General features: G+C 43.1%; 1 protein-coding gene across 7 annotated transcripts in view; it reads left to right on the top strand.

Annotated features, from left to right (window-relative positions):
• The window catches only part of LOC136166595 (zinc finger protein 621-like), a 28257-nt gene that overhangs the window by 11126 nt on the left and 3749 nt on the right, over nt 1-13382 (top strand). For all 7 annotated transcript variants that reach the window (XM_065933087.1, XM_065933086.1, XM_065933088.1 and 4 more), the window contains 2 exons: nt 12137-12263; nt 12808-12912. In XM_065933087.1, the coding sequence (XP_065789159.1) occupies nt 12137-12263; nt 12808-12912 (232 nt within the window). The remainder of the gene's footprint in view (nt 1-12136; nt 12264-12807; nt 12913-13382) is intronic.

The following is a 13382-nucleotide window of genomic DNA, read 5'->3' on the forward strand; positions in this document are numbered from 1 at the left end:
TGTTTTCTATGTAGAGGATCATGTCATCTGCAAACAGTGAGAGTTCTACTTCTTCTTTTCCAATCTGGATTCTTTTTATTTCTTTTTCTTCTCTGATTGCCTTAGCTAGCAATCACTAGCAATCACTATTACTCAACTCCAAAACAATGTTGAGTAATAGTGGTAAGAGTGGGCACCGTTGTTTTGTTCCTGATCTTAGAGGGAATGCTTTCATTTTTCACCATTGAGAATAATGTTTGCTGTGGGTTTATCATACATGGCCTTTATGTTCAGATAGGTTCCTTCCATGCCCATTTTTTAGAGTTTTTTTTTTTTTTTATCATAAATGGGTGTTGAATTTTGTCAAGAGCTTTTTCTGCATCTATTGAGATTATCTTAAGGTTTTTATCTTTCAATTTGTTAATGTGGTATATCACATTGATTACTTTGCATATATTAAAGAACCCTTGCATCCCTGGGATAAACCTGACTTATCATGGTGTATGATCTTTTTAATGTGGTGTTGAATTCTCTTTGTTAGAATTTTGCAACTATGTTCATCAGTGATATTGGCTTATCATTTTCCTTTTTTGGGTTTTCTTTGTCTTGTTTTTGGTATCAGGGTGAGGGTGAACTCGTAGGATGAGTTTGGAAGTGTTCCTTCTTCTGCAATTTTTGGAAGAGTTTTAGAAGGATAGGGATTAGTTCTTCTTTAAATGTTTGGTAGGATTCACCTGTGAAGCCATCTGGCCCTGGGCTTTTGTTTTGGGGGAGATTTTTTTATTACAGTTTCTATTTTAGTGCTTGTAATAGGCTTGTTCATAATTTCTACTTCTTCCTGGTTCAGTCTTCAAAGATTGAACTTTTCTAAGAATTATCCATTTCTTCCAGGTTGTCCATTTTATTGGTATATGAAGTGAAGCTAAGTGAGAGTCTTTCAGTTATGTCCGAATATTTGCAACCTCATGGACTATACAGTCCATGGAACTCTCCAAACCAGAAAACTGGAGTGGGTAGCCTTTCCCTTCTCCAGGGGATCTTCCCAACCCAGGGATCAAACCCAGGTCTCCCACATTGCAGGTGGATTCTTTACCAGCTGAGTCACAAGGGAAGCCCTCATTGGCATATAGTTGCTCATAATAGTCTCTTATGATCCTTTGTGTGTCTGTGTTTGTTGTAACCTCTACTTTTTTCATTTCTAATTTTGTTGATTCTTCTCCCTTTTTTTCTTGGTGAGTCTGGCTAATGGTTTGTTAATTTTGCTTATTTTCTCAAAGAACCAGCTTTTAGTTTTATTAATCTTTACTATTATTTCCTTCATTTCTTTTTCATTTACTTCTGCTCCAATCATAAAGATCATAAAATCATAAAGATTTCTTTCCTTCTACTAACTTTGGGTTTTTTTTGTTGTTGTTGTTGTTCTTTTTCCAGTTATTTTAGGTGTAAAGTTAGATTGTCTATTTAATGTTTTACTGTTTCTTGAGGTAGGATTGTATTGCTATAAAAGTCCCTTTTAGAACTGCTTTTGCTGTATTCCGTAGGTTTTGAGTTGTTGTGTTTTCATTGTCATTTGTTTCTAGGAATTTTTTGATTTCTTCAGTAACCTGTTTGTTATATAGAAACTGATTGTGTAATCTCCATGTGTTTGTGTTTTTTTAAACAGGTTTTTTCCCCCTGTAATTAATATCTAGTCTCATAGAGTTTGGTCAGAAAAGATGCTTGATATGATTTCAATTTTTTGGAATTTACTGAGGTTTGATCTGGAACCCAAGATGTTTCCTCTCTTGGGGAATGTTCCAAGTGCACTTGAGAAGAAAGTGTATTCTTTGCATTTGGGTGGAAAGTTCTGAAGATATCAGTTAGGTTCATTTAGTCTAATATTTCATGTAAGGTTTGTGTTTCCTTATTTTCTGTTTTGATGATCTGTCCATTGGTGTAAGAGGGTGTTAAAAGTGCCCTACTATTATTGTGTTGCTATCAATTTCCATTTTATGTCTGTTAGTATTTGCCTTATGTATTGAGGTGCTCCTATATTGGGTTCAGTTCAGTTCAGTTGCTAGTTGTGTCCAACATTTGCCACCCCATGGACTGCAGCTTGCCAGGCTTTCCTGTCAATCAACTCCTGGAGTTGACTTGAACTCATGTCTATTCAGTCAGTGATGCCATCCAACCATCTCGTCCTTTGTCGTCCCCTTCTCCTCCCCCCTTCAATCTTTCCCAGCATCAGGGTCTTTTCCAGTGAGTCAATTCTTTGCATCAGGTGGCCAAAGTATTGCAGTTTCAGCTTCAGCGTCAGTCCGTCCAATGAATATTCAGGACTAATTTCCGTTAGGATGGACTGGTTGTATCTCCTTGCTGCCCAAGGAACTCTCAAAAGTCTTCTGCAACTCCACAGGTCAAAAGCATCTATTCTTCGGCGCTCAGCTTTATTTATAGTCCAACTCTCACATCCATACATGATTACTGGAAAAACCACAGCTTTGACTAGATGGAACTTTGTCAGCAAAGTAATGTCTCTGCTTTTTAATATGCTGTTTAGGTTTGTCATAGCTTTAATTCCAAGGAGAAAGTATCTTTTAATTTCATGGCTGCAGTCATCATCTGCAGTGATTTTGGAGCCCCCCAAAATAAAGTCTGTCACTGTTTCCATTGTTTCCCCATCTGTTTGCCATGAAGTGATTAGACCGGATGCCATGATCTTAGTTTTCTGAATGTTGAGTTTTAAGGCAACTTTTTTACACTCCTCTTTCACTTTTATCAGGAGGTTCTTTAGTTCTTCTTCGCTTTCTGCCATAAGGGTGGTGTCATCTTCGTATCTGAGGTTATTGATATTTCTCCTGGCAATCTTGATTCCAGCTTGTGCTTCATCCAACTCAGCATTTCGCATGATGTTCTCCACATATAAGCTAAATAAGCAGGGTGACAGTATACAGCTTTGATGTAATCCTTTCCTGATTTGGAACCAGTCTGTTGTTCATTGTCCAGTTTTAACCATTGCTTCTTGACTTGTATACAGGTTTTTCAGGAGGCAGGTAAGCTAGTATGGTATTCCCATCTCTTTAAGAATTTTCCAGTTTGTTGTGATCCACACAGTCAAAAACTTGGCTTAGTCAATAACACAGAAGTAGGTGTTTTTCTGGATGATCCAGCGGATGTTGGCAATTTGATCTCTGGTTCCTCTGCCTTTTGTAAATCCAGCTTGAATATCTGGAAATTCACAGTTCACGTGCTGTTGAAGCCTAGCTTGGAGAATTTTGAGCATTACTTTGCTAACATGTCAGATGAATACACTTGTGTAGTAGTTTGAACATTCTTTGGCATTGCCTTTCTTTGGGATTGGGATGAAAACTGACCTTTTCTAGTCCTGTGGCCACTGCTGAGTTTTCCAAATTTACTGGCGTATTGACTGCAGCACTTTCACAGCATTATCTTTTAGGATTTGAAATAGCTCACCTGGAACTCCTTCACCTCCACCAGCTTTGTTCGTAGTGATACTTCCTAAGGCCCGCTTGACTTTGCGTTCCAGAATGTCTGGCTCTAGGTGAGTGATCACACCATCATGATTGTCTCGGTCGTGAAGATCTTTTTTTGTATAGTTCTTCTGTGTATTCTTGCCACCTCTTCTTAATATCTTCTGCTTCTGTTAAGTCCATACCATTTCTATCCTTTATTGTGCCCATCTTTGCATGAAATGTTCCCTTGGTATCTCTGATTTTCTTGGAGAGATCACTAGTCTTTCCCATTCTGTTGTTTTCCTCTGTTTCTTTGCATTGATCACTGAGGAGGGCTTTCTTATCTCTCCTTGCTATTCTTTGGAATTCTGCATTTAAATGGGTATATCTTTCCTTTTCTCCTTTGCCTTTAGGTTCTCTCCTTTTCTCGGCTATTTGTAAGACCTCCTCAGACAACCATTTTGCTTTTTTGCATTTCTTTTTCTTGGGTACATACAGTCTTGTTTACTGCCTCCTGTACAATGTCACGAACCTCCTTCCATAGTTTTTCAGGCACTCTGTCAGATCTAATCTTTTGAATCTGTCAGTTTCACTGTATAAGGGATTTGATTTAGGTCATACGTGAATGGCCTAATGGTTAACTCTACTTTCTTCAATTTAAGTCTGAATTTTGCAACAAGGAGTTCATGATCTGAGCCATAGTCAGCTCCTGGTCTTGTTTTTGCTTACTGTATACAGCTTCTCCATCTTTGCTGCAACGAATATAATCAATCTGATTTCAGTACTGACCATCTGGTGATGTCCATGTACAGAGTCATTTCTTGTGTTATTGGAAGAGGGTGTTTTCTATGACCAGTGTGTTCTCTTGGCAAAACTGTTAGCCTTTGCCTTGCTTCATTTTCTATCCCAAAGTCAAAGTTGCCTGTTACTCCTGGTATCTCTTGACTTCCTACTTTTGCATTCTAGTCCCCTGTGATGAAAAGGACAACTTTTTTTGGTGTTACTTCTAGAAGGTCTTGTAGGTCTTCCTGGAACCATTCAACTTCAGCTTCTTTGGCATTACTGGTTGGGGCACAGACTTGGATTGCTGTGATATTGAATGGTTTGCCTTGGAAATGAACAGAGATCATTCTGTCATTTTTGAGGTTGCATCCAAGTACTGCATTTTGGACTCTTTTGTTGACTATGAGGGCTACTCCATTTCTTCTAAGGGATTCTTACCCACAGTAGTAGATATAATGGTCATCTGAGTTAAACTCACCCATTCCAGTCCATTTTGGTTCACTGATTCCTAAAATTTTGATGTTCACTCTTGCCGTCTCCTGTTTGACCACTTCCAGTTGACCTTGATTCTTGGACTTAACATTCCAGGTTCCTATACCATATTGCTCTTTACAGCATCAGACTTTGCTTCTATCACCAGTCCTATCCACAACTGGGTGTTGCTTTTGCTTTGGCGCCATGTCTTCATTCTTTCTGGAGTTGTTTCTCTACTGTTCTCCAGTAGCATATTGGGCATCTGCCCAGCTAGGGAGTTCATCTTTCAGTTTCCTATCTTTTTGCTTTTTCATACTGTTCATGGGGTTCTCAAGGCAAGAATATGAAGTGGTTTGCCATTCCCTTCTCCAGTGGACCACGTTTTGTCAGAACTCTCCACCATGACCCGTCCGTCTTGGGTGAACCTACACGGCATGGCTCATAGTTTTGTTGAATTAGACAAGGCTGTGATCCGTGTGATCAGTTTGATGAGTTTTCCGTGACTGTGGTTTTCATTCTGTCTGCCCTCTGATGTGGCATCCTGTCCCATAACCTCATGGCAGGTAGATGGGGAAACAATGGAAACAGTGAGAGATTTTATTTTTGTGCACTCTAGAATCACTGCAGATGGTGACTACAGCCATGCAATTAAAAGATGCTCGCTCCTTGGAAGAAAAACTATGACCAACCTAGACAGCATATTAAAAAGCAGAGACATTACTTTGCCAACAAAGGTCTGTCTAGTCAAAGCTATGGTTTTCCTGGTAGTCATGTATGGTTGTGAGAGTTGGACCATGAAGAAAACTGAGCACTGAAGAATTGATGCTTTTGAACTGTGGTGGTGGTGGTTTAGTCGCTAAACTCTGTCCAACTCTTTCGATCCATGGACTGTAGCCTGTCAGGCTCCTCTGTCCATGGGATTCTCCAGGCAAGAATACTGGAGTAGGTTGCCATTTCCTTCTCCAGGGCATCTTCCAGACCCAACGGTGGTGTTGGAGAAGACTCTTGACAGTTCCTTGGACTCCAAGATCAAACCAGTCAATCCTAAAGGAAATCATTCCTGGTTATTCATTGGAAGGACTGATGCTGAAGCTGAAGGTCCAATACTTTGGTTGCCTGATGCAAAGAGCTGACTCATTGGAAAAGACCCTGATGCTGGGAAAGATTGAAGGCAGGAGGAGAAGGGGAAGACAGGACGAGATGGTTGGATGGCATCACCAACTTGATAGACATGAGTCTGAGTAAGCTCCAGGAGTTGGTGATGAACAGGGAAGCCTGGTGTGCTGCAGTACATGGATTTGCAAAGAGTCAGACAGGACTGAGACTGAACTGAACTGCCCTCTGATGGATAAGTATAAGAGGCTTATGGAATATTCATGGGAGAAACTGACTGAGTGGGAAACTGGGTCTTACCCTGATGGCTGGGGCCCTGCTCAGCAAATCTAGTCCAATTTTTGTCCCTAGGCGGGGCTGTGTTCCCTCCCTGTTGTTTCACCTGAGACCAAACTATGATGGAGGTAATGAAGATGATGGGGACCTCCTTCAAAAGGTCTTGTGCAGGCACACTCAGTGCCTCCAACCATGCAGTGGGCCACTACTGACCCATGCCTCCACTGGAGACACCTGTACACGCATGGGCACGACACTCATGTTGGGTATATACAGTCTTTATGTCTTCTTGGATTTCTTGGATTGACCCCTTGGTCATTATGTAGTGTCCTTCTTTACCTCTTGTAATATTCTTTATTTTAATGTCTGTTTTGACTAACATTGAGCACTGCTACTCCAGCTTTCTTTTGATTTCCATTTGCATGGAGTATCTTTTTTCATTTTTTTTTTATTCCCCCCTACGCTTCGCTTCGCGAGAGAGCGCACGCACACACCACCCTGTCTGACATCATGTGACCCCCGGACTAGTTCTGAAGGCCAGATGGTAGCTTTTTCTCCCTTCTGCAGCGGATCTTCCCAACACAGGGATCAAATCGGGGTCTCCTGCATTGCAGGCGGATCCTTTACCAACTGAGCTATCAGGGAAGCCCTTCTATTGTTTTACTTTCAGTCTATATGTATCTCTAGGTCTGAAGTGGGTCTATTGTAGACAGCATATATGTGGATCTTGTTTTTGTATCCATTCAACCAGTCTGTGTCTTTTGGTTGGAGTGTTTAATCCATTTACATTTAAAGTAATTATTGATATATATGTTCCTATTGACATTTTTTTAATGTCAATTAAAACATTTGTTTGTTTTTGGTTTGTTTTCATAGGTCTTTCCTTTCTCTTGTGTTTATTGCCTATATATGTCCCTGTTTGGTGAAGCTAAATTCTCTTAACTTTTCTTCTCTGTAAAGCATTTGATTTCTCCATCAATTTAGAATGAGATTCTTGCTTGTTAGAGCAATTTTGGTTGTAGACATTTTCTTTCAGTACTTCACCTAGTACTGACCTAGGAACTGAAATTCCACAGGTGGTTTGTTTTGGCATTAAAAAGTATTAAAACAAGCACACTAAAACAAGAAAAAAAATGCAAACCCCAGACAAATGGCAAATGCAAAATCAGGCAAATGGTAACTACAATAATGGAATACATAAACACACACACATACACCCATAAACAAAACCAAAGCGGTCCAAAAAAAAGAAAGAAAGAAGATATTCGCCCTTCAAGCAAAGGAAAGCAAAAATGATATCAACTAGTTAAAAACAAAACTAACTAAAGCATAAACTGGAAAAAAAAAAAAACCAAAGCAATGTGCCAACTGGGGAATAATGCAACAAAAACAAAACAGGCTAATAAACATGGTGAGGAAAAGAGAGAAAAGGAAGAAAAGACTAGAAAAGCAAAGTTAAATAGAGGTAGCTAAAGGAGATTTATATATATTAAAAATAACAACAGGAAAAGAATAAGAAAAGCAGACAAAAATGTATGTAGAAAAATGATAATAAATTCAAAAAGTTTGTTTTAAAAAGGAAAAACCCCCTCAAAACTGCAAAAGGCCAACATAAAGTCAGATGTATTTAAAGGAAATAAAAAATTCTCAAAAGCATGAATAGATTTAATAGTACTAATAAGGAGAGGGGTGGCGGCGGGGTTAAAAAAAAAATAGTACTAATAAAATCAACAACTATAGCAACAGAGGAAAAGAAAAAAAATCCAAAGGCAACTACCATATAAATTAAAATATAAAAATAATATATTTTTTCTTGGATCTCAACTGTCAGTGTCTTTTCCCTTCCTGTGAGTCACAGTCCATCTCGTTTTCCTAGGATGCCCTCCAGTACTGGGCTGGTCTCTGGATCTGTTTGGGGGCAGCTCAGACTCTAATCTGTTCCTCCAATGTCGTGTTCTTGCCTCCATTGTCTGTAACTGCCAATGCCAGTGTGTTTTCTTTTGCGGGTCTCATTGACCTTTTCTATATTCCATAGACACAAAATCTGCCTAGTTGATTGTGTGGATTTAATCTGCAGCTTGTACCACTGGTGGGAAGGTTTTGGGTTCTTTTTCTTAGCCACACTGCCCCTGGGTTTCAGTTGTGGTTTTATCTCCACCTCTGCATGAGTCATCCCCAGGGGTTTGCTCCCACGGCTGCCCTGGAGGAATTGGATCTTCCCCAGGGAGGACTCTGTGTGGAGGTGGTGTAGCTGCTTGGATCGCAGGAGCCCTGGCAGTCTCAGGTACTCAGGGGAGCCACTGTCTAGGACAGCAGGAAATATGGTGCTCTTAGGGTTTTTCTTGGCTCCCCTGGTGGCTCAGAGGTTAAAGCGTCTGCCTGCAATGCGGGAGACCTGGGTTCGGCCCCTGGGTCAGGAAGAGCCCCTGGAGAAGGAAATGGCAACCCACTCCAGTATTCTTGCCTGGAGAATCCCATGGACGGAGGAGCCTGGTGGGCTACAGTCCATGGGGTCGCAAAGAGTCAGACACAACTGAGCAACTTCACTTACTCAGGGTTTCTCTAACCTCTGGCTGCTCTGTCCCAGTGGGGATCGCATGAGGAGGTGGCAAGAAAGCTTGCATCATGGGGACCCTGGCAATGCCTGATACACAGGGGTGCCGGTGGCAGTTGTCACAGGAGGCATGGTGCTAGTAAAGCTTTTTCTAGCTTCTGGCAGCTCTACTCCAGTGAGGATTGAGCATGTAGGTGGCACAGCTGCTTGCTTAGATCATGGGAATTCTGGCAGCGCTGTGTATTCAGGGACACCAGCTGCCTCAGAAGAAAGAGCTATGGTCCTATCAGTCTCCTAGCCTCTGGCAGCTGGTGATCAAGGGCCTCTGGCTGGTTCTTCTCTTGCTTGGCCTGTTCAGACACTTACAGGACCTTTACATTAGGGTCCTTCTCTGCTTTCGGCATGTCAGGCACTCACAGGATCCACCAGTTGGGGTTCATTTCTGTTTTATGGCACGTCAGGCACTTAAAGGGCCACCCTCGCTGGGGTCCTTCTCTGTTGTTTGGTACATCAGGCACCAAAGGGCCACCCTGGTGGGATCCTTCTCTGTTGCTCAGAGCGTCAGGAGCTTAAAGGGCTACCCTGTCTGGGGTCTTTCATCTGTCCAGTGTTGAATGTTTGGGGAGAGAGAGGCTATAGAGATGGCTCCACCCCGTGTGTGACTCAGCAGTATCCCCTGCCTCCATGTTTGCCTGGCTTTCCTTCACATGCATTTCCCACTGCAGTCTCCTCCCTCATGTCCACTCCAGCTGTCTCCCTGCAGTCAGTAGTAGACCTTGCCTTGGGGTTGCTCTGAAATCGCTAAGCTCCAACTCCCAGCTGCTATGCTTTCTAGGGGACTTCTGTCCCTGTCCAAGGAGAAACTCCAGAAAGAATGAAGAGTTTGAGCCAAAGCGAAAACAACGCTCAGTTGTGGATGTGACTGGTGGTGGAAGTAAAATCAGATGATGTAAAGAAATAGTATTCCATAGGAACCTGGAATGTTAGGTTCATGAATCAAGGTAAATTGGAAGTAGTCAGACAGGACATGGCTAGAGGAACATCGACATTTTAGGAATCAGTGAACTAAAACGGACTGCAATGGGTGAATTTAACTCAGATGACCATTATAACTGAGTAAGAATCCCTTAGAAGAAATGGAGTAGCCCTCACAGTCAACAAAACAGTCCGAAATGCAGTACTTGGATGCAGTCTCAAAAATGACAGAATGATCTCTGTTTGTTTCCAAGGCAAACCATTCAATATCACAGTAATCCAAGCCTATGCCCCAACCAGTAATGCCAAAGAAGCTGAAGTTGAATGGTTCCAGGAAGACCTACAAGACCTTCTAGAAGTAACACCAAAAAAGTTGTCCTTTTTCATCACAGGGGACTAGAATGCAAAAGTAGGAAGTCAAGAGATACCAGGAGTAACAGGCAACTTTGACTTTGGGATAGAAGATGAAGCAGGGACTGATGCTCAAGCTTAGGCTCCAATACTTTGGCCACCTGATGGGAAGAACTGACCCATTGGAAGAGACCCTGATACTGGGAAGGATTGAAGGCAGGAGGAGAAGGGGACAACAGAGGACGGGATGGTTGGATGGCATCACCAACTCGATGGATATGAGTTTGAGTAAGCTCTGGGAGTTGGTGATGGATGGGGAAGCCTGGCATGCTGTAGTCCATGGGGTCGCAAAAATTTGGATCAACTGAGCCACTGAAGTTATACAGCATCCCTGTTCAGGGTACGTATTGCTGCAGCAAGGATTGTCTGTGTGATTCTCATTCCATTCAGACAGTCACCGATCAGTTGCCTCACTGTCCAACAGCCTCAAGTGCTTCTCCTCTGTCCCAAACGGTTGTTTCAATGTGGAATCTCACCCCTGCTTCAGTTCATCCCCAGGTGCAGTCCTCTTCACATTCTTCTTTCCCCCCTACTTCTTTCATCCTACAGAGTTTGTATGGTTCTGTATATTCTTTTCTGGTGATCAGGTACTGCTGCTCACTCTCAACTGGTGTTCTGCAAGATCGTCTGTGTCTGAAGTTGTATTCCTGATGAATCCATGGAGAGAGAAGTACTGTTTGTCCACCTGTGCCTCCACCATCTTGGATATCCCGAACATGCCTATTTTTAGTTTTTTAAGGAACCTCTGTACTCTTTTCCACAGAGTCTGTATCAGTTTACTTTCCCATCAGTGGTGTAGGGAGGTTCTCTTTACACCACACCCTCTCCAGCATTTATATTGGTAGATTTTTGGATGATGGCTCTTCTGATCAGTGTGATACCTCACTGTAGTTTTGATTTGCATCTTTTCGTGTGCTTCTTGACCATGTGTGTGTCTTCCTTGGAGATGTCTGTTTAGATCTGCTCATTTGTGATTTGGGTTTTTTTTTTTTTTAATTGAATACATGAGCTATTTGTAAACTTGGGAGATTAATCCCTTATTGGTAATATGACTTGCAGATATTTTCTCCCACTCTGTGGGATTTTTCTGTGCAAAGGCTTTTGAGTGCAATTAGGTCTCATTTTCTTCTTTCCATTACTCTGGGAGATGAACTTAAAGATACTGCCGTGATTTATGTCAGAGTGTTTTGCCTATGTTTTCCTCTGTTTTATAGTATCTGGTCTTACATTTAGTTATTTAATCTATTTTGAATTTCTTTTTGTAGATGGTGTTAAAGAAAGTTCTCATTTCATTTTTTTTAATGTGTAGCTGTAGTGGACTATTTCAAAGGCGTAGCTTCTCTGTGTGTAGTGGAAGCTGGTGGGGAAGGCTAGAGAGAAACTAGGGCGAGGAAAACATGCGGTTGTGCATGTGTATTTTTGCTGAGCAGAGATGGGGAGAGTAGTTGGTGTACAGAGAATAAGGTGACAGGTTATGGGTACCTCAGAGTTCCCTGGCAGCTCAGCTGGTAAAGAATCTGCCTGCAATGCAGGAGACCCTGGTTCGATTCCTGGCTCAGGAAGATCTGATGAAGAAAGAATAGGCTACCCACTCCAGTTTTCTTGGGCTTCCCTGGGAGCTCAGATGGTAAACAATCCACCTACAATGCAAGAGACCTGGCCTTGATCTCTGGGTTGAGAAGATCCCCTGGAGAAGGGAATGGCTACGACTACAGTATTCTGGCTTGGAGAATTCCATGGACAGAGAGCCTGGCAGGCTACAGTCCATGGGGTTGCAAAGACACAACTGAGTGACTTTTACTATGGTATGTCAGGGCAGCAGATGCTAGAGAGACAGCTCCATGGAGACAGGGACATAAGCGGTTGATACAGTCACAGCCTGGAGAGCCCCGGATGCCAGGATGTGAGGTTGGGATGACAGTTTGGAGCCGCAGGGCTGAGCAGGTGGGACAGGCCTTGGCGTTCCACATTTGAAGGTGGGAGCCAGTGCTCTTGTCCATAGAACAGAGCTTCCACGGGGCTCAGTCACAGACCTTGGCAGGTCCACCTCTTCCCAGAAGCTCACACTGGCCCCCTCTGGCCCTCACTCAAGAGCTTGAGCAGGAACCTGTTGTTTCAGGAGCCAGTGACCTTTGAGGACGTGGCTGTGTACTTCAGCCAGAACCAATGGGCCAGCCTGGACTCTGCGCAGAGGGCCCTGTACAGGGAGGTGATGCTGGAGAATTATGCAAACGTGGCTTCCCTGGGTAAGGTCCCTCAGTGGCCCTCTGATAGTTGATGTCCTCCTCAAGTGTCTTGGAGGTTCTAGTAGTCCTTAGGGTTCTGTGCAGATGCTGGGTGGGGAAATCCCAGGTTCCCTCTGGCTTTGTTTTGGACTTTATTCCTTCCCAGGGAGGAGCGTGGTTTTGGACCTTGAAGGAAAGGACTCTTGGGGTGCCCCCAGGAGGCGTCAGTTCCTCCGTCCTTGCAGTGTCGTGGATGTGGGCCCTCTCCTGTGTGCAGGAGCCTCCCAGGATCTCAGTACATTCATCCTTCCTGAGGGGATGTCCTTTCTTCTGAGTCAGGGCGAGCTTGCACTTTCTCCCTGGGGAGAATCACTGTCTCCCTGATCTTTCCATGGAGTACAGTTGGGACCCCTTCCTCAGAACCCCTGTGTGGCTCATTGATCCCCCAGGAAGCCCCCTTCTCCCCCCAGCTCAACTTGCCTGCCTTGGGGTGGGCAGAGGGATCTCAGTAACAGCTCTGGATGTCTCCCTTCAACTTGTCTGTCTCTCTTTCTTGCTGGAGTAGTGTCTCCATTCCCCAGACCTGATCTGATCTCCCAGCTGGAGAGAGGGGAAGCTCCATGGGACCCCAATCCCTGGGAAGCAGAGGATTTGAGAGGCATCTGTCCAGGTGAGTAGGGGGACTTAGCACCTTCTGGTTTCGCCTTCCTGGTTTATTGGAAATGTTTCTTCTGCAGTGGAGAGCAAAGCTCCCTGTAGCTGACTCGGTCACTTGCTGACCCGTATTGAGTTCCTGTTCCTAACCTGTAAGGATGGTTTTCATGGCGGGGTGGTAGGGTTTCAGCCATACTTTAAGGAAAGTGTGATTCTGTGCATCAGACTGATTGATTTGTACCATAGCTATGATTTTATTTGCCTTTTTAGTGTTTATATCACTTTTAGTATTTTAAAGTTCCTGATGCTAGAATGTTGTAGTTTACAATGAATTTGTTTTAAATGGGGCCATAGAGGAAAGGGCAAGAATACTGCCCCATTTCTACACTGAACACACACACCCACTCACCCTAAAATTTCCTGGAATCTGCTGAGTTAATCCTGGGAGGTTTTAATTATTTGGGTTTTCTTTGCTCATTCCCAGGT

Source organism: Muntiacus reevesi, chromosome 4 (genome assembly GCF_963930625.1).
Source record: "Muntiacus reevesi chromosome 4, mMunRee1.1, whole genome shotgun sequence".
NCBI lineage: Eukaryota > Metazoa > Chordata > Mammalia > Artiodactyla > Cervidae > Muntiacus > Muntiacus reevesi.